The sequence below is a fragment of the Neopelma chrysocephalum genome, unplaced genomic scaffold (genome assembly GCF_003984885.1).
Source record: "Neopelma chrysocephalum unplaced genomic scaffold, ASM398488v2 Primary Assembly neopelma1_147, whole genome shotgun sequence".
NCBI lineage: Eukaryota > Metazoa > Chordata > Aves > Passeriformes > Pipridae > Neopelma > Neopelma chrysocephalum.
The window spans coordinates 764,102-789,882 of NW_020897809.1; the positions used below are offsets into that span (position 1 = coordinate 764,102).

Consider the following 25,781-nt stretch of genomic DNA (forward strand, 5'->3'; position numbering starts at 1 on the left):
TGTGGACGGCTTCAGTGTTACACAGTCCCTCAGTCAGGTTCCAGACAGCAGCACAACTTCTGTGGAGGTGGTGGAGTGCAGCAAGAGACCCACGCAGGTCTGGTCTGCATTGTTCAGAAAACCACATTAAATGACACTGTGGGTTCTCTGTGCCTGAACTTATACATGTTAAAAAAATGTTAATGATGGTAACATTTCTTACCTCATATTTTAACATAGAAAAAAAATGCTTAAGAGAACTCATCCTCTGGGTTCAATAGTGTCCCTGCAGTGACCATCTCTTCAGATAGGTCCATAGGGCAGTATTCCCTTAGGCTTCAGTTTCTCAGGTACTTTGAGCAGTGATTCTGTTTCCTTTTTTATTTTTTTGTTTTTTTCGTACTGACAGCAGCATGTGTGTGCTGAGCCAGATCTATGAACTGATCCAGTTTATTCTGAAGTTGATAACCACGCCAAGGAGAAAAAAAAAAAAGATGCTTGTAAGCATTAGTCCTGGCCTGGGGGAGCATCCTGCTCTAAGAGTCATTCAAAGCAACTGCAAAGTTGTAGCCTTAACCCTTCAACTCTGCTCTGCTTGAGATGATGGCTTTTGATTGCTGGCCTGTGTCTGTCATTGTCTAGCATTTTCTTCTTTTTTCAGCTGAAAATGGAACCAGTTAAATAGTAACTGTACATTTCTGCTTATTCTTTCCTAGTTTTTGATGCTGTCTGAATGTGTGTTGTGATTCAACATGCTTAAGGCTGAGCACATAAGGCTGGACTGGTAGTGTTTTATTAAGGCTGTATCTGTGTGGACTCTGTTGGCATTTATGTTCTGCAGCTGTTTGTAGGAATATGGCTTATCTGGGCTGTCTGTGCCCTTTATTACATCTCCCTTATGTGGGCAAGAAAGCTGTAATGGGAATAACATTCATTCCACTTTTTTGCCCATTTTGTTGGAAAGATGGACCCTGACTGCACACGAGCTGCTCTGGTGTTTCTCTGAACTTCATAATGAGAAAACTCCATATGCTCTCTTTGAACCTTTTGTTGTATTTTTCCCTGATTCTCCTTGCTGCTTGCATGGCTGTTCCAAAGGAAGGCCAAAAGCCATGGCAGGGTGCTACATGAGGATTCCTTCTGCTTGACATTCTCAGGCCATGTCATAAAACCATGCAGCTGTTTTGTAGTGATATTGTATCTTCTGCCAGATGTTATCCCCAATATCTACAGATACCAGGTAGAGCAAATTTCTGTGGGACTTCTGGATTTCATAGGAAACCATTTCAAGAGTCAGTCCCTTGTAACATAGTCCATGCCAAGCCTCAGGTCTGAAGCTGGTAGCGTTGTATTGTCTGAGTATGTCCAGCACCAGCAGAGAAGAGAGGGAAAACTCTTCTAACTTGGCATATAGCAGCTGGTGCCAGCGCTTCAGCTCAGTGCTGTTCCTCCTGGCACTGACCCTGGCAGAGAGTTCTGAGTTCCTCCTCATTAGAAGCCAACAGGCATATGGAAAGTGCAGTTCTGAGCACATGGTCTGCACATCTCAGAGGCAGGGTTTGAGAAGGGAAAAGACCAGCTCAATTGTCTGTTTCCTGAGAAAGGCAGGCTTTAGACTTGGATTTGATGATCCTTGCAATTCCCCTTGGCTTCAGTGCTGTCAAGGTTAGCTGGAACCTCAACAGAGCATATGCTACTGTTACACTGAGAGGAATTTTTGTTTCTTCAGTGGTAGCTTCTCTGCCTCTAGCAAATCATTCTTTGGATATCTGGAAGTGGTATGGAGAAAGACTCCCTGGAATTATACTATACTAAGGCTGCTGTATTTACTGTGTTTTGCTTTGGGAATGGACCAATTGCTAGTCTTTCATTGCCAAATCGTAGGCTCTCTTAGTCTCACAGGGTTTGTTTGGTTTTATTAGTGATCTGGAAATGGGAATTTTTGTTTCCTGTCTCAGATGTCCCAAGTCAAGCAGGGAATAACTGATATTTGTCCTCGGTTTGCTTCTCAAAGAGCCCTCGTTCTCCTTGGAGAAATTCTCTTCAGCAATCTGTTTGAAGTCCTTCTCAAGAATGTTCTTTTGCTTTCTAGGTGTGCATGCACCCCCATAATGTGCTTTCAGATGTGGTGAACTACACCTTATGGCTGATGGAGTGCTCCCATGCCTCGGGCTGCTGCCATGCCACCATGTTCTTCTCCATTTGCTTCTCCTTCCGTGCTGTCCTGGAGCTCTTCGACAGGCACGATGGCCTTCGGCGTCTGGTTAACCTGGTAAGGCTTCTGGTTTTAGTGGGGAGCAGGGTGTCAGTGTCAGAGTTTGCACCCCTTGCAATGCAACTGTGGAGAGTTCTGTTCTTCTGTTTGGTTTTGCTTGTGGTTTTTCCTCCTCAGTTCAGAAGAAATGGAGAGGTGGGGTGAGTTTTCTAAGCAATGTGGATCCCTTTATCTTTATTATTTTTATTATTATGATTATTGTCTAGAGACTTGCTACCCTTTGGGAGCTTTTTGGTGCAACTGCAAGGTTAAGCAGTACTTATTCAAGCAGTGGGAATCCAAATGTTTCTCACCATTCCAGATACATGTGCAGTATTGCCATGCACCCTTTTGGATGTGGATAAATCCAGCCTTGTTCCTGGAGAGGTACAACTGTGTGTGTGCTGTGTAACCACGGTACCTTATGGGCACAAATTACAGTGTTCATGTACAAAAGCTGGAGTGTATGCAGGGTGTTGCTGTGCAGTTCTGCTGCTTGGGTTGTGCCTATCCTGGGGACATCAGTGCTGCAGGGTGTAAGCACACACTGTGTTGTGCCATATAATGCCTGCTAGCACTAGGCACTGCCTCCAGACCTACACTGATGGAACTCTGGATTTCTTTCTTCACAGATAGTGAAGGAGAGGGATGGTTCAGTTTGACTCACTAATTCCCAAGCAGATACCCTTTCCTGTTCAAACAGCCTTAGTCAGCTCTGAGTGGGCTTGTATGTCCTGTACAGTAAAATCAGTGTGTCTGGGTTTAGTACAACTGCAGCTGAGAGTTGTAGATGCTTTTTTTTTCCCCTGAAGACTGAGCTGATGAAACCTTTTTTTTTTCCCCACTCTTTTTGAAGATAAGCACTCTGGAGATCTTAAACCTGGAAGACCAAGGAGCCCTCCTGAGTGACGATGAGATCTTTGCCAGTCGCCAGACGGGGAAGCACACCTGCATGGCCTTGCGCAGGTACTTCGAGGCTCACCTGGCCATCAAGCTGGAGCAGGTGAAGCAGTCTCTGCAGCGCACTGAGGGTGGCATCCTGGTCCATCCACAGCCCCCCTACAAGGTGAGGAGCATGGTGCAAGCTTTTAACATGGCTGTTGCATTTTTCAAGTGAACCCAGGCTGCGGAAGTACGTGGATGTCTTTTGAAACCGGTGGAATAACTAGGCAGTGTGCAATTTATAGGGATTTTTTTATTTGTACTTTTTTCCTGACTTGTGGAATGACACTGCAATAGGAAAGTACAGGAAAGCCCTTGAGGTTCATCTGAATTACATTTGATTAAAGTTCCTGCTCGTCTGCTGTGGTTCCCTTTCCATCTCTCAAACATTTAAAGGCAGGATACTTTTGTTACCTGTGGTTTTTTCTGTGCTTTGAATCTCTGAAAGGACAAAATCTGTGTGCAGAGAGGTACATAATGTTGAAAAACTTGGAAGTAAGTTTGATTCGACAATGATAAATGTTTCTTTTGGGCACCATTGTTTTTATAAATTACCTGAGAGATCCAGATAGATAATAATCCGTGGTGTTGGCCATGAATTTTTTTCTCCCTGATTTTGCCTGGTTTTGTTGATTTGTTTTGTTTTTTAAAACTGAATTTTATGGCTGCTTGTTTGGAGGGAGCACATTCACCTGTGATTTCTGGTTTAATCTATGGTGGTTTTCTAGAAGTACTGAAATAAGAAAGATATAAGGATGTTTTTGCTTCTGCAAAAATCAATTATTTTTAGTAACTAAAGAAATGTGTATAAGCTGTTACCTTCTTGTGTAATTAAAAAATATTGAAAGGCAAGAAATTGTTGGGAATTTCTCTTTTTCTTCAGTGTATTTTGTTGTCAGAACTTAGAAACTGTAATTGAATATTTTTAGCAACCTTTTTTAATATTTTAGCAGAAATGTATTTTGAATGATGTCTGGTAACTACTACATCAGTAGTTTAAAAGCTGGGTAGAATTTTAATTTAATGTAGCTTTTCTTCTTAAATTGGCCTAAGCTTTCTAAAACTGTAAAGAAACTTAAAGGATATTATCCTTAAGCTTATTACAGTGACTGTTGCTGTATTCTTTTATAACTGAGGAATAAAACAGAAAGTAAATACTTAATCTGCAAGAGACAGTGGTAGTCTAATCTTGTAAATGCAGTTTTCAGTGAAATCCCAGCAGTGGGGGATTTGATGTGTGGATTTGTAACCCTTGTGATCTAATGTTTCCCCTTCCCTGCAGGCCTGTTCATATACTCACGAGCAGATTGTAGAGATGATGGAGTTCCTGATTGAGTACGGTCCAGCACAGCTCTACTGGGAGCCAGCAGAGGTTTTTCTCAAACTGTCTTGTGTCCAACTCATGCTCCAGCTCATTTCCATCGCCTGCAACTGGAAGACGTACTATGCAAGGTGAGCTGTTTGCTGTGCTGCTGTACTTGAGTGCAGCAAGTTGTGGCTCTTGGGCAGGACATTGCATTTCTAGATTGTCTACCCTGATGGCATTTAAAACAGGCACATACTGGTTAGTGCTGTTAGGGCCTGTGCTGTGGCTACCCAGTGCTTATGGAAGTTAACACTGTGGAAGGCAGGACTAAAATTTTGAGGTAGAGAGAGGGATGCCAAGAGAATTCTGAAGAGCCAAAATGCCTCAGGCCTTTGATTTCTGAGAAAGCAGCATCATAGTTTAAGCAGAGTTCTGTGCCACTTTTTATCTGTCTCAAAATTTGTTTACCTTTTCGTTAGAGAAAGGCTAGAAAATGTTCCAAATATGGGATGAAATCCAGATATATCTTAATCATAGAATGAGGTGGACCAGGACTCCCTCCTTATTTCTACTGCCTATAGGAGTTCTTTGCCTGACTCAACCTGAAAGCCTTTGAAATCTGTTTTGCTTCTGCAATTCCCTCCCTCTCTCTCAGGTTGCACTCTCCCGGGTAGTTTCTGTTCTCCTGTTTCTTACCTTCTGCAGCTGTTTCCTAATTGCTACCTGGGCTTACAGACCTCCTCCTCTTTTCTTGAAATGTTCTGCTCTCCCATCTCTTCCTAATCATCCCTTTTCCCTATCACAATTGTCTGTTTTGCTGCTAAACAGTGTCCCTTGGCTTCAGAAAAACTTCCTTCCTGGCTGACTGGTGACAGTATTTTGTACAGCAACATTTCCCAACTAAGATGTAGAGTTAGAATAGATTTAGATGCTTAATTTAGAATGCTTTTGTGGATAAGTCTTAACATTCTTATTTTTATAAATACAAAATTACAGTGCTTTTAGGAACCTGTGGGCTGTGTGGGATAAATGTTGGCAGACTGCAGGCAATGGTGTACATGTGAGCACTGCCTTCTGTGGAGTCCAGCCCTTTAAGAGTGGATGGAATAAGCTAAAATCAAAAGGCACCATCAAATACAGCAGACGTGACTGCTTTACTTCCATTTGTTGGAGTAGAGTAGATTGAATGCTATTTTTTGTTACTGAAATAACTCTGTACCTGCACCTCTAAGAAGTTCTTCTGTTGTTGTGTTCCAGGAATGACACAGTACGATATGCTTTGGATGTACTGGCCATCCTGACTGTGGTTCCTAAAATCCAGTTGCAGCTGGCAGAACCTGTGGATGTGCTAGATGAAGCTGGATCTACTGTTTCCACTGTGGGTAAGCTGAACATGGTCCTGATGACTTACACATTCATCAGTTGTCTTCTGCTACATAGTTTTTGGCTGGTTGTTTCTCACCTACAGTCAGACAAGGGTTAAAATAATTCACATACTCAGAGTTACTGCCAAGGGCGCAAATAAGTGGGAGAGTGGACTGTGATTAAAATTGTCATGATGAATACTGGTTGGGTTACAAATCTAGAGACCCGTCTTTCTCTTGCACTTGTTTTCAAGAACCTATTAACAGGTGGAGACAAATATTCTTGTGTAATGGGACTATTAGATTTCCTCAGCTTCCCAGAAATTTAGGTCTCCTGGGGATATGGCACTTGAGAGTATGGGAGAGGAACAATTATTGCTGTGTGAGTTATGCTGTAACTGGCTACCTGGCAGGTTCAGTATGTAAATGACTGACATGTGCCTGGATCGGATCCAAGGCTTGTGCATTAACTGGGGCCTGATTTTTTTTTTTTTTTTAAAGAAAAGGCAAAAGGCAGGCAGAGTACTAGATGTAGGCAACAACCAATTTCTTTTGCACAAAAACTTTTTGCAGACAAATACCAATTCTTTGAGGGTTTTGATCTTCTGAAGCAGATGTTAAACTAGCAGGAACTCCTTAGGAAAACAAAATAAACCCAAAGTTTCATTTTTGCCTGACTCCTTTTAGAAGTTGTGATATGATTATTTTTTTTTTCCCTCAATGACATGGTCCCCTTCCTTTCTCTCTTTGTTCACCTTGTGTTTGTACAAGAGAGTTGCTCTGTGCAGTAACGATTAGGGTGTGCCTGTGCATCTTGCTCTGGTCCAGATATCTGAGGTTTTGCTCTCCTGGGCCCTGCCTGATCACCCCCTCTGACAGATTGTTTGACTCTCTGCTTACTGATGATAAAGTGGAGGAGCAGCAGTGCAGAAAAACATTTTGCCAGGGAGGTAGAAGAATGTGTTAGACTAGTTAGCAGAACTTCAGAAGTTTCTAGAAGGAAGAGAATTATCGACTTTCTTCAAATTCATTGGAAGACTCCCTTACTTGTCCGATCAACTGTATAGGATACATTTTAGAGTACTAAAGAAACTATTCCTTTCCCTCACTAGGTATTAGTATCATCCTTGGAGTTGCTGAGGGTGAGTTTTTCATCCATGATGCTGAGATTCAGAAATCAGCCCTTCAGATCATCATCAATTGTGTCTGTGGCCCAGATAACCGGATCTCCAGTATCGGGAAATTCATCTCTGGAACTCCTCGGCGAAAGCTTCCTCAGGCCCCCAAGAGCAGTGAGCATACGTTGGCCAAGATGTGGAATGTGGTGCAGTCCAACAACGGCATCAAAGTGCTGCTGTCGTTGCTGTCTGTGAAGATGCCGATCACCGACGCTGACCAGATCCGGGCGCTGGCCTGCAAAGCCTTGGTGGGGCTGTCACGCAGCAGCACCGTTCGGCAGATCATCAGCAAGCTCCCCCTGTTCAGCAGCTGTCAGATCCAGCAGCTGATGAAGGAGCCGGTGCTGCAGGACAAGCGCAGCGAGCACGTGAAGTTCTGCAAGTACGCGGCAGAGCTGATCGAGCGCGTCTCGGGGAAGCCCTTGCTCATCGGCACCGACGTCTCTCTGGCTCGGCTGCAGAAGGCGGACGTGGTGGCCCAGTCAAGGATCACGTTTCCTGAGAAGGAGCTGCTGCTGCTGATTCGGAACCATCTCATCTCTAAGGGCCTGGGAGAAACGGCGTCTGTCCTTACGAAGGAGGCTGACCTGCCCATGACTGCAGCATCTCACTCGTCTGCCTTCACCCCTGTGGCGGCCGCTGCCTCTCCCGTGACCCTGCCTCGCACTCCCCGCATAGCGAACGGCATCTCGGCACGGTTGAGTAGCCACACTGCTGTAGGTTCTGCTGCCACCTCTGTCCATGCTCAGGCAAGGCCGTCGGCATCCCAAGGTCCACCTGCCCTTCCAGGCCCTTCTTATGCCAGCAACTCTCCTCTGATTGGCAGGATTAGCTTTGTGAGGGAGAGGCCGTCTCCCTGCAGGAAAATCAGAGTGTTGCGACAAAAATCGGACCATGGCGCCTACAGCCAGAGCCCAGCTATCAAAAAGCAGCTGGACAGACACCTTCCTTCCCCACCCACGCTGGACAGTATAATCACAGAGTACCTTAGGGAGCAGCACGCCCGCTGCAAGAACCCTGTTGCCACCTGTCCCCCTTTCTCTCTCTTTACTCCCCACCAGTGTCCTGAGCCAAAACAGAGGCGCCAGGCGCCAACTAACTTTACCTCACGGCTGACCCGCAGGGCAGCCTTTCCGAAGTACGGAGGGGTGGATGGTGGCTGCTTTGATAGACACCTTATATTTAGCAGGTAAGGAAGAAAAATGTTTTGTGGTCCCTCTCAGGATGCACCCTGTGCCAAAAAGCCTTACTTGGATTCAGGCTGTGCAGTCCCACAGTGGAGTATCCTTGGAGAGAAAACTGTTTTAATTCACTGAACCTTGAAAGGCATATTTAGAAGTTGTTCTGTTTGTCTTGTCCTTACTACTGACCCTTAGTACATAAAGCACACTTCATTTTCTGTATCATGTTAATTCATGAGCAACACCAACTGCTGAAGCTCGAAGCTCTTTGTTCTCCCTTGGAAGGTAAGTATGTAACACCGGTTTTCCACAAGAGTGTAGCAGAGCCTTGAGGATGGCTGGTTGACAGATGCAGGACAGTGGAATCCATATTTTGCTCTTGCAGCTGAATGCACAGCACTGCAAGTTGCCTTTTTATGTAGCCTTTCTTTCCTGAGGTTAAATTGGAAGGTGATGTAAAATTTATAAAAATAAAGATGACACATTCATGAAAGCATCTTGACAGTGAAACCAGTGTCACCATGGGAAGTTACAATGTCAGGAGGTTGGTTGGCTGATGTGCCATGTCTTCTTGTATTGAGTGTTTCAGAACTGTTTGGAGATGTTTTTGCTGGCTGTTTCTACTTATCCAGGTGATTGCATTACAGGGTTTCCATCAGTACAACTTTGAAGATGGACTCCAGGTGCTTCAACTTAATGATGCGCTTTAACAGAAGTACTAAATAGCGCTAAACAAACCCTGAAAGGTTCCAAACCTTGTAACATACTCACTTGAGCACTAGTCTTACAATTGACACTTACCTTGCCCTAGAAGAAAGCTGTAACTTGTGCCTACATGATTTTTAAGGGCTGGATTTAGTATCACAGCATTTCAGTTTTGCTTTTCTTCTCTCTTTTGGGTGACCCGTGTATTTTTGCCTTCTCCAGGTTCCGTCCAATTTCTGTGTTCAGGGAAGCAAATGAGGATGAGAGTGGCTTTACCTGTTGTGCATTTTCTGCAAGAGAACGATTCTTAATGCTGGGTACCTGCACGGGGCAGTTGAAACTCTATAATGTGTTCAGTGGACAGGAAGAGGCCAGTTACAACTGCCATAACTCTGCCATCACGCACCTCGAGCCATCCAGGGTAAGGAATTACAAACCTGTTCTGGTTTTTAAAAATTCTCACTGCCTAAAGCCCTGGCATGTTTTGGGCCCGTGTGGACATGTACATCCAAAATGCACCTACTGGCCAGCCTGCAATGCCTGTCATTGAAGTACTTTGAAGTACAGTGAAGTGATAATTGTATATTCTTTCTCTTGTGAGTTCTACAGTTATTTTTTTTCTTCCCAAGATGATAGAGGAGATACACAGTGGCTGTGTGCCTTCATAAGAAATTAATATATATGTCTGCAAGTGGAAAAACGCTTAAACTGACTATTTAAGATAAGCATGAGATAAAGTATCAGAGTTTATATAACCTCCCTTTGCAGGAGAAAGAAATCTTTTGGGGGATGATTCTAGGAAGAAATAAGATACTGATTTATAAGCAGAATGGACTCCACTCACAGGACATTAACATTCAGGCGTGGATTATTCTGTGTTTATCTGCTCTTAACATCATAGATATTTCCATTGTTATCTGTAATGTTTTTCTTTGTCTACCAAGGGCTCTTTATATTATACATGGTATTAGATACCTAGATTTTTATCCCTATAGGAGCAGTTTATTAAGCACAAAGTTCCTACATTTATCGTGTATGTGTAGGGTAAATGCATAGAGATAAAATTATAACCTCTGTTTTCCCTCCCTCCTCCTTCACTCCAATCTGGAAATCCAGGATGGATCTTTATTGCTGACATCTGCTACGTGGAGCCAACCTCTGTCTGCGTTGTGGGGAATGAAATCTGTCTTTGATATGAAGTAGGTATACTCTGGTTCAGCTGCGGATATGCTGCAGTTAGAAGAACAGTTTGATATAGGAAGAAACTCTGAAAAACAGAATAGCACAGATCTCATAATGTCTCTTGTGAAAAGTAAAATGTGCTCCCCTTTTTGTGTTAGCATCTTCCCTATTTTATTGTGTACATGTAGAGTAAATTTTAACTAAATTCTAACTACCTAAAGTCCTGTTTAATGCAAAATAGATCAGTACAATCACTGTTGCTCCCGAAGGCAAGGAAATATGTTTGTGTTTTTATTCTCATGTTTGTAAATTACCTTGACAGTCTTTCTGTAACCAGTTCAGAATTTGACTAGCAGTGGTGATTTGCATTGGGAAATTTTCAGACCTGACACAAGCTATTTCAGTCCTGGATAAAGCTATTTAAAATCTGTTTCAGTATTTACAATTGTTCCTTCCCATAAAAAAATGGGTGGAAGGCTCTTCATTTTTAAACGGTTTGACTGTTGTCTGCCGTAGTTGTAAGCAGCTGTTTTGGTGTGACCTGTTTGGGGCCATTCTTCAGAGAAAAGGCCACACAAGCCTCAGGCCTGCATGTGTGTTTGAATGTTCAGGATGCCATGCATTGCCCAGTCCTCTAAACAGTGTTGTGTTTATGGCAGACCCTGTTGATGACAAGTCTATGAATTTGCTACTTGTGGTTTTGTCACTGGTCTGCTGTAGAGGCTGTGTCTGTAAGAGAGTTTTCCCTGCAAATGCCCATGGAGCATTTCAGCACTGTCATTTCCACAGTCAGTGGAAAGGAGAGTGTTTTCTGCATGTTTGGTTTTCTCTGTTGTTGAAACCCGTGCTGGAGGTGTTGGGGTTGTGTTTGGTTCGTGTAGAATCTGCAGTTCCTTGACTTTTTTACTGTCTCTGTCTCCAGGCATTCCTTCCCTGATGACCACTATGTGGAGTTCAGCAAGCACTCTCAGGACAGGGTCATTGGCACAAAGGGAGACATTGCACATGTAAGTACCAGGAAAGCTCGTGGTTGTGAGGCTGTGACAGGAATATGATCCTCCATAGGGTGTTTATTAACTGATCTGGGTGCTGTGATGCTCAATGTAACTGGTGAGCTAAGAAGCTTCAGAGGAAAGCTTTGAAAGTGTCAAATAACTTCTCCATGTCTGAGGGTATAAACTTGGCCATCCCAAACCAGCTGTAGCTGTGTGTTGCCTCTTTGGTTAATATTCAGGGCAGTTGTAGAATTTCTGCTTTGTTTTGTTCATTTGAGAGAGATCATGCAGGATTTTTTTCCCCTGAAGTTGCTTTCTTTGCATGATTTTTCAGTAATAGCAATAATAATAATATAGTTGTACTGTAAACAGTATCTCAGTCAACAACTATGGGAAATAACCTATTTAAAGTATCCTTCTTTTGCCCTCCCAAATTTGCAACTTGTTTTCGAGCAATTTAATTTTACCGCTATATTTTCAGAGAATGCTGTTGTGGTTTTTTGTGTGAATACCTGCAAATTGGACAGATGCAGGCTGCAGAAAGCTTCTGCTGCTTCTCAGTGCTAATTTGCATTTGTTATGGGCACTGTCTCTCAGAGTATTTGCATAAAAAATAGTCATGAAATATAACTTAATCAAATTATTTATAATTTTACATTACTCTGATTTGTTTAAGTAAACTCTCCATTCCTACCCAGTTTTTAACTTGGATTTAGCTGAAAGTCAGATCAGTTTGTGTATTGTGTTTATCTGATAAATAGATTTGTTTTCCAATTGTAGAGCCTTTGAACAAGAGCTTGGCTCCGAGGGCTTTTACAGACCCAGTTTATCGAGGAGATGATCATAAACCCTTTTTACTGGTTAAAACCCTTTTTATATTCCAACAGTTTGTTGTGACAGAGCTCAGAAAGTTGCCTTTCTGTATGGATGCCAGGAATTTTAACTCCTTTTCTACAGTTTTTGGGTTTTTTTCCCCTCACTGTGTGCTTTGGAGTTTTAATGTTTGTAAATACCATCTGCTCTGAAAACAGTTCCATTTCTGAAACAGTTTTTGGCTAAGTGGTACCTTGTGAGTGCAGCTTCCCAGCCCACTCCTCATAGCAGGGTTAGTTTCTTTGGAACTCATCCTGACTGTAGTGAAACATGTCAGTGAACCTGCAGTAAGCTGAGTCCTGGCCAAAACTTGTGAGGCTTAGTTCCAGCTGTGAAAAACTATTAAAGGGCTGGTAGGAAGGATGATATATGGAATGCTGTCATGTGAAATGGAAGAGTGAAAGGGGGAATGGGGTGATTCTAGAAGAGGGAACGTGGGGTGATCTTAGGCACAACTATATTACAAATAGTGACTAATCTTTCTTTTTCTTTTTAATCTAAAAGATCTATGATATTCAGACTGGCAACAAGCTATTGACTCTGTTTAACCCAGATCTTGCCAACAACTACAAGAAGAACTGTGCCACCTTTAACCCCACTGATGACCTTGTCCTAAATGATGGTGTCCTCTGGGATGTCAGATCAGCACAAGCCATCCACAAGTTTGACAAATTCAACATGACTATCAGTGGTGTTTTCCATCCCAATGGGCTGGAGGTCATAGTCAACACTGAAATTGTATCCTTTGACCACTCTGGTAACTGAGGTGCTGGGACCTAAACAACTGGTAGATGAACAATTAGCTGTTTGCAGGAGTTGTGTTAATGGTGTTACATGTTGTGTGGTAACTGGAATCTGTGAATCAAGGGAGTAGGGACTGTCAGACAGGTAACTAATTTAAATCTAGATTCTGCCTCTGATATAGCCTAGGGAAAATACTTAAGAGAGAGAGACCAAGAGAGAATTTTTTTTTCTGATATACTCCATAATACCTCTGCTCTCTTCCCATCCCTGGCCAAGATCAACCTTGAAGCTACTGCAGTAACCTCTCATGGCTGGGAATGGCATTTTGACTAAGAGCTTGTTCATTTTGAACACTTGGAAGGGAATTGCAGTGCTAGAATCCAACTCTGGTTCCATCATATTTGCAAGAAAGTGGCAGTGAAGTTTCTTGAACACAGTTAATCATTTCTTTGCCACTGTGTTGAAAAGGGTTTGTAAACTTCTGGTTGTTTGTTGTTCCTTAGCCTGTGTCTTTTCAGTGGGACCTCCGGACTTTCCACTTGTTACACACAGTACCTGCACTGGACCAGTGTCGTGTGGTCTTCAACTATACTGGCACAGTGATGTATGGAGGTAGGACTTCTCAGCCTTACATCACTCTCCTTGGTCCCCTCCTGTTTGAGATAAGTAGATGCTCATTCAGTGAAATTGGAAGCTTCAGAGAGTCTGTTTAACCCCAGGCCTTACTGGCATGTGTGAACTGGATTTTTTCCAGGATGTTCACGCTGCATGTGTTGCTGACAAAGACAGTTTTCTGTAACATCAGCAATATCACAACTAATTTGGGAGATTAAAAAGCAACCTGTTGTATAATGGCAGATCTGATGATGCTTGAGAAAATAATTTTGTCCTCTATATTAGTTTCGATGATCTGTAGTATCAATAAAGGCAGCTCTGGAAGAGTAGATATTAAATGGGTCTTGCCAAGCTATTAAATATAAAGAAAATTCCTGTCAGAGTCTGGCTTGATCTTAAGTTGATTAATGATAGTGACGAATGGAAGGCAGATTTGTGGAATAATCTTTCCTTGTATCAGCTATGTTGCAGGCAGATGATGAGGATGACCTTCTGGAGGAGAGAATGAGAAGTCCCTTTGGCTCTTCTTTCAGGACATTTAATGCAACTGATTATAAACCTATAGGTAAGAGAGGAGTAAATAGCTTGGTCTGAAGGTTTGAAGGTTTATTGCAAGTTCTGCTTCGTAACATTCACTTCTTCTCTCCTTTGCACATGTGAGAAAACGAACTGCTGTGGCCTGTTCTGATTAAAGCACAAGAGTTGGGTTTAACACTGAAATAATTTCAATTATCATATCCCATTAATTGTCTGATTGCCTTACTTGCTAGTGTTCAGGAATTCTGGCTTTATTTTCCTTTCTTCTTTCCAAGTAAGGCATAGTCTGAGATAGTAGGACATTTGGCCAGGATAGCACTGGTCTCATTGTAGAAAAAGCCCTTTCTTCAGCTTCTGGAGCTGTGCTAATTACTGCTATGGACATAAACAAATGTGGCTTTTGCTATTGAAAGGATACACAGGTCACAACTCAGTCCCTTTGTTGTCACCTATTCTTAAAGATGATCTGTTGTTTACTGTGCTTAGGGAAGCCAATAAATGTACTATAAAGTGAGGAGGCTCTGTGCAGAGCAGGTTAAGAGTTTACATGGCTGTTTTCTACAATGGTCTCCAACATTCTATTCTTTATTACAGGTTGAATTAGTTACAAATGTTCATGTCACTTCTATTTCAACTGTTCTTTCTTGTCCCAAGGTTGTATTATCTGCTTTTACACCTTTTTTTTTTTTTTTGCTGAGCATTAAGTAACCTGCAGTTAACCACTGAGTTTGTTCTGTGATGTTTTCCAGCCACCATAGATGTAAAGAGGAATATCTTTGACTTGTGCACAGACAGCAAGGACTGCTATCTGGCTGTCATTGAGGTAAAGCAGCTAAGAATAAACTCTGGCCTCTGTAGCTGTTGTTTCAGTGCAGTGCTTGTTTCTTTTCTGGAGTTTCTGCTGTTAAATTCATGTCCTAAGCAGTGCTGGTGTTTTGATGATGATAAAGATGCTGTTAGTTTTTTGTTTTCCACCCCCTGCAGTCTTGTTTTGCTGCCTCTCAATCCTTAAACTTCCAAACACATTTGCTTCTCTTCTTCAAACTCTTCCCACTTTAAAATGTGCAGAGGTTTTCCTTCTCAGGAGCATAGAGAGAAATGCATTTTTCCTATGTATAGCAATAGTTTCCTATTATTGCAAATTAAAACGTGCACTGGACCAAATAACTGGGAAATGCAATCCTTGTGGGGCTTCCCATGGAACTTTTCTGTGAATCACTCTTATTGTTCCTTTTACATTTGTCTTCCTAGCAACATCCCACAAGCTAAGGGCTTGAAGGAAAGATTACTGAAGGAAGTTTCAGTGAAACTTCTGGCTTGTTAGGGATCCAGTTCTTTGCCCAGTATTATGTTGTCAGGACCCAATTTCTTGAAACCTGACTATATACATGTAGTGACTAATTTAAAATCCTGTCGACTTCATGCTCTGAACCACTGATCCTTGCAGACCAAAAAAGCAAGTCAAGAACCTCTAGCAGGACAAACTTCACGTTTAACTACTGAAGTTGGAGATGGCAACGTTGTCAGACCAAGAAAATTTTCTTTTATGGGAGTTGTTGGAAATGCTATTTCAGGGAATGTGGTTGCTGGGGTGTCACTGCTGTCTTCTGGAACTCTCTCTATGTGACAGCTTGTAGCAACCTCTCAGTGCATGTGGTTCCTTGAGACCAAAAAGACTCGGTTTTAGTGCTAATTGTACTGCTGCTGGTAAATGGGAGACAGGGATTTTGGGGATGTGATTGAGATCAGATGTAGCATTGAATATGAAAGCTGAGCTTAATTCCCGGGGCTAACTGCTGTGTGGGCATCTCCCCTTCAGAATCAAGGCAGCATGGATGCCATGAACATGGATACGGTTTGCAGGCTCTATGAAGTGGGCCGGCAGCGTCTGGCAGAAGATGAAGAGGATGAAGAAGAAGATCAGGTGAGAAGCACAGCACTAACCTGGGTGTTCAAGAGTAGCTGTTAGCCCTCTACATGTGTTCATTTATTACCAAGAAAGTACAGAGGCCTCGTTTGGTCTCACTTAATGTGAAGTAGATCACTTTACTGCCAGTGGTCTACACAGAGCCTGTGTGAACAGTAACTTTGTGCACTGTAAACTAACGCAATCATTTATAGTTTATTGATTAATTTCCCTAATATTTCAATCTTGGTCAGAAGCTCTGCTGTTTGTTCTGCCTTTTTTTTTTTTCCAATATTTTGACACCCAGTAGAAACAGTAGTGCTTGAGGTTTTCCTTTTTTCAATTCCAAGTCTCATATTTGGGCATAACTTGTCACCAGTTTCTGAATGAGATGTAACTTGTGGCTGATGCAGTGAAACTACACAGTACTTGTAGACAGCAAAATGTTTTAAGAATTGTCAAGAGGGCTGCAGGTTTGCACTGGGATGTGCTGGTTTTTCTTCTCAGATCAGCCGTTTGATCTCTGGCAACTTGACAAAAGAGCTAAAAAGTGCAGTAAGGGCCCCTCAGGGTGCAGCTGGTAGCACAGAATGCTTACTATAGTACAGTGACAATTAAAATTTGTAGCTTTTTGGGTGTCAGGTGTTTTGTGGGGTTTTTTTGAAAGGCAAAGACCTTATGCTTCTATTCCCTAGAGATTTTAAATGCATTATCCTTTGCTCTATGGTGCCTGCATTCTAGTAAATGGTACATTTGTATCTCCTGTGAAAAAAGCTGACTTCACCTTTTTCCAAAGAATGCCAGAAGGTAATACTTTGGTGGATTTTTTCCAGACTCTGTGGAAAGCTGGATTTCTGATACCCTTTCTGTGTCTGAATCTTCCCGTTGCTGGGTTAAAACTTGTACTTGTTAGTTCAGAAGACTGCAGGTCCCAGGAAAGAGTAATTTTCTTTGCAGTTAGTTGTTGTTATTACAATTTCACTGTAATTCTGAAGATAAAGCAGCAGTTCTGGTTTGGGTGTGCAGTTTGTGTCCTGGCCTCTGAATGTGCTACAAGGTTGCATTTGAAGTTTTGGCATTCTTTTGAAATCGTTGGTCATTGTTTCTATCCCTAGATTGGATGGATTAAAAGAGTAGAATTTCTTGGGAAGAGCAGAATTTCTTGGGAAGCAATGAAGAGGGAGGAGAGATTACTGTTCCTTCCTTCCTTTCTACTTCCTAGCCTTCCAGTGCTTGCCTTGGGCAACAGTTTCTATTTTTGTCTCTGCTTCCACGTTTTTGTCCACTTCCCGTAAGCTAATTCATGTTTTCTTTATAAAATTAAAAAAAAAATAGTAGCAGAAATGGGTTTTGCATTGTACAATGATTAACCAGCAGCTATCAGGGCACTGTTTTGCAAAATCACTGGTAAGTGTTGACTCAAGGGGAGATCTGTGTTTGTGTAAGGCAGTCAATGGTTCCAGGCTGTAACACCGGGTACCCAGCAGAGATAAGGGATCTGTCACCCATCAGGTGTGTCTGGGGACACTTCCTGTCTTACAAATAGAGGTGGCCCCAGGCAGAATTTAAGTGTGCTAAAAGCTTTTCTGTAAAGCTGATGGAGTGTTCAAACAAAGCTGCTCCGGGATCGATTTGCAAGCTAAGAGTGACTAATTGATATTGCATAATTGCTGGGGTTTATGGTCTCCATTTCTGGGGTCTGTAGATCATTCCTAGATAGTAACTTTCAGGGATGGTTGCAATAAGGTTTCTTTAAAAAGAGATTTGGTTTTAATATAAACACTTATAAACCCAAATTTAATTCAATCTATGTATATTTGGCAAAACATAAACTGATGTTTTGCTCTCTGTCCCGTAGCTGTTCAATGCTGTTCCTCCAGGTTTGTTCTGCTCTTAGGCTTACAAAATACAGCTTTTGTCTCCATAGAGACATCCAGCATTGAGCTAGAATGAGGAGAGGTTTTCCAAAAGAAAGATGTAATCCCTCTGACACACTTGTCTGTTGAGACCAACAAAAGTAATTTGTTTCCTGATGAAAGGATTTTTCTGTGTATACATAAGCTCACACTTATGTAGGTGTTCACTACTTGCCTAGTTACAATCTGTGATTTAGAGTTTGAAAAACTGGTTTTAACCTTTGGAGCTTGTTGGGACTTCTCACAGGGATTCTAAAACCACTTCTGGCTGAAAGAAGATGCTTTCTGATCTTTTCCTTGAAAATGGGGGGAGGGGGAAATCCATATGAATCAACATGAACCTGGTATCTTTTTGGTCAATGTTTTTAGAGCAGATACTAATCTGTTTGATCCCTGGGTGTTCACACCTCGACTTGGTGTATGTTTGTATTTTTCTATCTGACCTACAGGGGTCCATGAGGACCTTTTTTTGCCTGTGCAGAAGGTAGTGAGTACTCAGATAGAAGGATGTCTGATGGGCAAGCCTAGCTTGGAAGTCATGTATCCAGAATAAAACTGCTTTAAAAATTGTGCTAGAGATAAGTTAAGAACTGTGGAGAAAAATATCTGCCTGGCATTTTTTTTTACTTGAAATTTTAATGCCTCATGATGTCAGTTCTGACAAATGTCAGCTGATAGCTCTGTGACAGGTTTTTGAAAAGCAGGAGACTGAGCGTCTTTAAAATGAACCTAGTGGGGATGGTTGGTCTGTAGATATCTTTCCATTCTTTCCATAATTTAAGAAACAAAACTCTATTCCTCCTCCTTTCTCAATCTAAATCTTGGCAGATCAACTGACTTACTCCATAAATTGCCCTCAAATGAAATGATCAGGCTGCCTCAGCTGGTTTGTGTGTGGTGCTGCTGCAGTAAATGCTTGTGGTTTTATTGGCAGTGCTGGAGAACAGCACCACTGTGGCTGGGATCTTCCCTGGTGTTGTACTACCCTTTCCTATGAGGTCTCTGGGAAGCTGCCTTTCCCTAGGTATGGCCAGCAATCCAGAGCTGTTGAACAGAACAAATGCTAAAGGATATTGATACTCTGTGGTCTGTACTTACTGTGGTAACTGAGGGGAAGTGAAGATGTCTTGTGCTTAGCGAGAGTCCATCTGCAAACTCTTTTGTTGGATGTTTTACTCCAGAAATACTAGTCCTTCTGCCTTGAACTTCCATGAGTTTTGTGCATTATCTTGATGCTGGGTGAGTGTCTAAATGGGTCCATCAGCAACTGACAGTCTCACAAGTATTTGCAAAACTATGTTCAGTCTATGTGGAAATATGTAAGGGTTTCTTATTTTTCAGTCTGGCAGCAAATTCTTCTTCCTACTGTATTTGCCACTGTTTTGATACACTCCTTCAGAGTTAGACTTAGCAAAAATCAAGTGTGTGTCTGAGCTAATAGTGCAGAGCCTGGACCATCTTTTGGTTGTTAGCTTGCTCTATTCTTACTTATTTCTCTTTCTTGTCTGATTAGTATCCCCCGTTTCACTTGGTAATCTGCTGTCTTCTGCAGTGAGGCAGTCCAGGGGTTTCAGAGGAAATGTCAGGTGCCACAGGCTAGAAAAGGAGACCAGAAATATGAAGTGGTCAGAAAAATGAAACCCAGTGGCACTGGCTGAACACAAAGTAGACTCAAAACTGAGCTCCGGATAGTGTGATCTTCTGAGTGGGTTTGGGGATTTTCAGTCTGCATTTTTACTTCCCTATTTTCGTTGTCCTTTCCATATTAATGGTTTAAGGGCTGTTTTTCTCTCTGTGGTATGTGTGGGTGATACATCTGTGAGGCTCAAGTAGCATTCTCAGTTATTGTCACGCTGAGGGACATTTACAGCTTCAGCAGATTGCTTCACCTAGCTGTCCCTGTCCTATAAAGTGTGTTCTACTTCTTTTGCCAGAACTGAAGAACTGTTAATTATCCTGCAGTGCTTCTGGGCTATCGAAATGGTGATGGTAGGTGTGTAATTTGTCTTTTTGCATTGGTTTAGAAAATTCTAGGTGATGGGAAATGAAAGCTTTGGAGATAAGGCAATAAAGACTCGAAAGACAATCACTATTCTAACATATGGTTTAGCCAGGATGGGTAATGTTTTCCTCAGATTTCTATGTGGTCTTTGTGATCCCAGTTTCTACCTTTTTTTTTTTTTTTTTTAGGATTCTCCCCCTATCTGCCTGCAACAGCAATTCAATTGTACTTTTATTGCTGTTCTGTTATATGGTTGGTTTGTTTTTTTTCATGTGGATATTGATTTGCTGGGGGAAAGACCCCACAAACCTTAATCCATATTGGCACAAGTGTTTGGGACCCATTAGACCACGGTGGTGCTTTGCCACTACAAGCTGACTCAAATGATTTATGTCATCAGGGACCATTAACTGAGGGTCCATTTCAGGAACTGTTCCTGTAACATTGAAAGATATGGTTTGATTTGAAATCTTGCTCAAGATAAAATGGTTTACAGAATAATAACTGGAAACAAGTGTTTTCAGACAAATGTCTCAAGCGATAATAAATATGTGTTTATTGCACACCTTAATAGGAAACTTTGAGCTTAGTTGCAGCCTAAGTAAGGAGTGGTTTCTGTCAAAGACCTTTTTACACAGTAGATACATCTTTTGAACAGGCATCCTCCAAAACACATTTTTAAAAGAAATTGTTTTCTCAGTACTTTTTACCACATTTTTTTCTCAGTACTTGTTACCACATTTTTTAGATAGTAGCAAATAACTGTGGCTGCTTCAGCCTATTCTGCTGTTTCAAAATCTATTTTCAGTAGCTTTCAGTGCAAACAGAGGAAATTCTTAGAGAAGTATTTGGAGTTTTCAGAAGGGTAGACTTAGTATTATGGAGTAAAACAGCTTCAGCAGAGATAAAAGCATATTCTGCCTGTTCAATGACAGAAATCAAAGGTGTCCTTCCTCTCACCTAACATATCTTTCTAGAATTCCCAGAATAGCTGGGATCCAAGAAAATAAAAGCTGCCTCAGCTGTGATGAGAAATGCCAGTCAGAAGCTTGAGAAAACAAAGGAACAAATTCTTGTCCAGAGAGAGAGAGTTCATTTACCTGCCAAATTTTGAAATTCCTTTATGCACTGTTGTTCTTTGTCGTGGAATTAAAGGAATGAGCTTATTTTTGTGAGTGAGAGCATGAGATCAGTGAGAGGAAGGAAGAGAAGCAAATTGAGAAATTGTTCCTAGTTCTGTACACCATATATTATCTCTGAGCCCTACAGCACAGAGAATCAACAGTCATGTTAGAACACATTTATCTCAAGTGAGATGATGGCTTGCACATGCCTCAGAGAGAACAGTGACTGGAGTCAGATTGATCATCATCAGGTAAAATGGAAACATTCCATAGGCAAAACCAGAGTTTGATCCAAAGAGTCCCAGCTGAACCTCCCAATCCGTCAGAGGCTCATTCCCTTTAAAGCTTTTGTTTGTCTGTATTGTGGATGCTTTTTCATTCATCACAGGTAAGTTTAGACAAGCTAAACCTACTTACATAGACTAAGAGATTAACTGCTTTTTATTTCTCCACTCCATGTTTTGCCTCTGTGACACACTGCACGCTGTGTGCTGTTTCCTGTATTAAATCTGCACATACCTACACCTGCCTAGAAGCCCATGGTAAGATTCCTTGCTTGTTCCATATAGTAACTCCTGCACATTCCCAGGCTTCTACATTTTTTAGCTCTGTGATCTCATTAATGGCTATGAAAAAGTAGAAATTCTAACACTGAAGTGGCAAAGAAAGGTAAAAGCAGGTGCAGCCTTGTAGTGTGAGGGAGATGAATACTTAGAATGAATTTAATGGTACATAATAGGAAATGGGTTTGCTGGCTGAGGAGAAGGACAGACACTAGGTAATCTAGGAAGTGAAATTCCTTACATGCTTGACCAGGGAGTCTGTTGGCTATATTTAAGCTTTTCCTACTGCCCCTTGTTCAGGGAGTGTGTTAAGAAGTGGTTGGGGGAGGAATTGGGTAGAAACTTTTAAGTGACTGAAAAGCAGACATGGTCACTGCTGAGAATTGCATGGCAAAGGCTCAGAAAGGACCAACGTGCTACACAGCTGCTTTGGGAGCAGAGAGAACAGCTGTCAGAAGATATGACAAGAGGATTGTCTGTGGAGAAAGATAAATTGCTAAAACCCTTATTCCTCTGGAGTGAAACATTATTCAGGGAGCTTGTGTTTGAACAAAAAATCATAAGGTCTTTTTTATGAAAGCAAAGCCCCTTCCCAGGGTGGAAATAGGGAGTAATTAAAATAATACTGATAATTTGGAGGGGATCAGATTACTGAAAATGAGTTTGCTTTGCTCTAGGAGAAACTTGGGAAAGGAGGGTGAAAGAGGGGGAGAAGTAAACAAATAAATTGACCAAAATAATGAGATTATGGGAAACATGAATTTCTTTAAAAAGAAAACAAACCTAGGTGAAATAAGCAACTTAGGGAAGCAGATACTTTCCAGCAGATGATTAGACTTGGCTACCAATATCCAGTGAATTAAATATGAGCTGAAAGATTTGAAATGGTGGGAAAAGCTTCACTGACATTGGATTAAGTGTTTTGAAGGCAGAGAAAAGGCAGCCTCCTAGAGGAAAATAAGAGTAGTTAGAGCAATACCATATGGCCTGATTCAAACTGAGAGGTGCAGTAGAGACTGTTTTCAGAGGAAGGGACTGTTGCTGGAAAGCAGCTGCAGGTGAGAGGTGTTGACTTGGAGGTGACGATGGAGGTGAGCAGGGGGCTGGTGACAGCTGAGCAATTCATAAAGCAGTCACAGGAAGCTGGGCACAGAACTATTGCAGCAATGCCTTGCTTTGCACTGTGAATCAGCTCCTGGTAGAGGAAGAAAAAGTGAATCAGGTGTGAGATGAAGCTTTTTGTAACAGCTGAAGCCATGTCAAATAAGCAACAAAACAGTGAACTGTAAATCTCAAAACTGAATAAAAATTTCCAGCCTGAATATCAACAATCAAAAAAGACCTGTGGGATCTTCTCTTGGCAGTTGAAGGCCAGCCTAGTATAAATTTGAGAGGTTATGTAATCTGCAGTGGAGAAGTCTCAAATTCTGTTCACGTGGTCATAAAAATTTTTTTTTTATTTGAGAAATAAAAAAAACTCTATAAAAGGTCTTAAGAGTGCTTAAAAGCAGGCTGGTCTATTTTTATATACTGCAGCTCTGCAGTGCTGTAAGGCAGACTTCCTGGAAGCACTGTACATACACTAATTTAGTGTTTGAATACATTACAGAAACATGTTAAGATCAAAAAGTTAAAGTTCTGCCTAGGTAACGTGTTTTGCATCAATTTGAGTAAGTGAAATATGGGGTTTTCCTGAGCCTTTGAATAATTTTTGAGAGATGAACCCCAGGGAATATGTTAAGTATCAATAGTCTGTACTACCTAAAAAGACGAATTTTGTGAATTTTGTGTGTGCAAAATGATTGGGTAAAGGGGAACAGTAAGAATTCTGTGATGATGATGATGAAAGCTGATGAAGGCTGTGCAAACAAGCATCAAAGAACAATATGGCAGAAAACACATAACGCCTGAACAAGTGCAAAAGGTATTTACTAAGCTCTGAAAGGGCTGTGAAAACTGGCAATATGAAGAATTAGGTCAAGCATTTTTTTTGTTCCAGTGCAACCACCCCAGTATTTGCCATTCCTTTAGGGGATGTTGTTTAGTTTTTTCCTTTGTGGTTAAAAATGATAAATTAATTGAACCAAATCTACTTTGCTTTCTGAATCTTTATGTAAGATTGCAAATTGGTAGTAGAGTTCAGTTACCAGTAATTTGCTTTGAGATGATCTTGAGATAATCCCTTGCTGTGTAATCAACTTTTCTGTAAGTTTATGTCCAGCTTTTGTTGTACTACTACATCTCTGTAAATCTTCCTGTATGCAGGCATGATAGAAAGGTGATGGGAATCACTTTTACCCTCTTAATCATCCTCAAAGCAGTTCCAGGGTCATAGACTGTGTGTTGAAGCTGTTTATGTTACTGTGTGGGTGAGTTAGTGAGTGTTGAGAGATTTATCTTAAGATGAAAACTTAAATTATTGTTCCATTGTGCACTCTGATTCTAGAACTGATAGTTCCTGCATCCTTTATGGTTGTCTAAAATATATAACTGATGATACTATACATTACTAACATATTCTTAAGACCTTTTGCATTAAACTGACACAAACCCTTTGTATAGATGGCCTTTTTCAGCCTAAACTCGTCTTTAACAGTTGAATTAAACAATTTCTATGTTACACTGGGGCCTGTCCCTGTATGGACATCCTATCCTGTGGATAGTTATTCCACACTAAAATTGCAACCTCCTTCTTTGCTATCCCCTTAGAATTATAACTGGGTTTTGGTTTATTCTCTTGTTTGCTTTTAATTATCACCTTTGTTCATTACCTTATTTTTGCATGACCTTTTTGCTTTAGCTGTGGTGAAATATTCTGTAAAGTATTTATGCAGGGAGTGGGGCCAGGAAGCCATTTTGTGTAGGAAATAGGGTGGGTGTTTCCAAGACAAAAATTCCTTTATGATAATTGTGACACTGTGTTTTTGATGAGCAGAGAGAGTTGGCCATCCAGGTGTGCTGATACCACAGTGTCACCTGCATGGGTGACACTGTGTGTGCTGGACATGAAGAGGAGTAACACTGCTGCAGTGTTGGGAAGAAAACACAGAAACCCCCTAGAATTCATATCCATTAATTCATAAAGTTAATATGTATCTCTGTCATAGCCAATTACAAATTTGAATATCATTAGGGGTCCATGAGTACTCAGAATTACTCTACTCTTGACATATATGAAGGTAAAACTCTTTAAATTAATCCAAAGTTTAATTATCTACAGCTAATTAATATACCTGAATCCCAGTGTAACTAAAATGGGGAGCAGTGTGACATCCTTAATTCAAAAGCTGGACTCCATCACGTCCCTCTGAGTGTTGCTTGCTCTATTTAAAAGGCACCATTAGATTTTTTTCTTTTTTTTTTCTCCATCATAGCCTCAGGTTGAGATTGTTTGTAATCTTCCATGATTTCCATGGGAAGACAGGGGTTTGGTCTGGCTGCACTGCAGTCATGGTGCACCTGGCTGTAGCACAGGGCACACACAGACACCAGGCTGGGAGTCAGAGTGCTGATAGGGAGGTGAAATGTTTTACAGGGGGAAGGTTATGAGATGGTCAGTTTGGGATTCTGTAGTACCACCCTTGTGCCTTCTGCAAAGGGAACTGGCAGCTGTGGAGTAGCTTCTGTTGGAGAGAGAGGAAAATATTCTCTAAGGAAGCAGAGGAGGAATGTGAGTACTCCATGAACAATTCACATTCTGATCCAGGCAAAGTTTCAACCCAAACAGAAGAATATCTTTAGGCATCTAAAGGAGTTAGATTCCTTGGTATTGTTTAAGTCCTCTGGAGTGTGCTGGTCCATGGGTTCTGTGGATCAGTTTACTCCAATGAGGAAGATGAGCACAGGTGCCTGGATGTTTTGCACAGATGTGCATGCTGGTTCTGTTTTCCAGCAGTACCTGTGTCATTGCCCAAAGCTCTTGGGAATGACTGATGAGTAGACAGGAACTTGTTTTTGCAGGTTTTTCCTACAGAAACAGATATGGTTTGGAATAACTGTTCTGCCTGTCTTCCCTCGTGACATGGCACAAGGATTTTTTTCACTGCTCTTACTCAGAGTGCTTGTTTGAGTCACTGTGGAAGGTGTGCCATTTTCCATCTGTGTGTGGATCCCTAACATGAGACAGTTGTGGTGTCTGACGAGGATTCATCCTGGATCCCCACTAACAGGTTGGATATCACTTGCATGGGATGGTGTTAGACTGCACCTGGTACTCCCTCACACCTTTCTGAGCTGTATATCCCAGGGATTGGGTTTGGGTGCAGAAATTCTGGGCTTTCTTAGGAGAGCTCTCCCCATGTATTCCAGTCATGTATTCCAGCTGGGAATGCTGCACTGTGCCTGCAGAGAGTTGTGCTCAGAGGTGGCTCAGAGGCACAATTTATTTGCCTGTTACTTGTCAGAAGCATCACAGT

At 41.6% G+C, this 25,781-nt stretch overlaps 1 protein-coding gene across 6 annotated transcripts in view; it reads left to right on the forward strand.

Moving 5' to 3' along the window:
* The window catches only part of DCAF1 (DDB1 and CUL4 associated factor 1), a 55,596-nt gene that overhangs the window by 22,242 nt on the left and 7,573 nt on the right, over positions 1–25,781 (forward strand). For 4 of the 6 annotated variants that reach the window (XM_027700491.1, XM_027700494.1, XM_027700495.1 and 1 more), the window contains exons 10-23: positions 2,072–2,251; positions 3,090–3,299; positions 4,458–4,627; positions 5,739–5,863; positions 6,958–8,212; positions 9,132–9,330; positions 10,026–10,108; positions 11,014–11,098; positions 12,464–12,697; positions 13,222–13,315; positions 13,779–13,883; positions 14,605–14,678; positions 15,675–15,779; positions 21,337–21,345. In XM_027700491.1, the coding sequence (XP_027556292.1) occupies positions 2,072–2,251; positions 3,090–3,299; positions 4,458–4,627; positions 5,739–5,863; positions 6,958–8,212; positions 9,132–9,330; positions 10,026–10,108; positions 11,014–11,098; positions 12,464–12,697; positions 13,222–13,315; positions 13,779–13,883; positions 14,605–14,678; positions 15,675–15,779; positions 21,337–21,345 (2,928 nt within the window). Of the gene's footprint in view, positions 1–2,071; positions 2,252–3,089; positions 3,300–4,457; positions 4,628–5,738; positions 5,864–6,957; positions 8,213–9,131; positions 9,331–10,025; positions 10,109–11,013; positions 11,099–12,463; positions 12,698–13,221; positions 13,316–13,778; positions 13,884–14,604; positions 14,679–15,674; positions 15,780–19,611; positions 19,859–21,336; positions 21,346–25,781 lie in introns of those variants that run through there. The other 2 variants (XM_027700497.1, XM_027700496.1) reach the window with 2 other exon arrangements.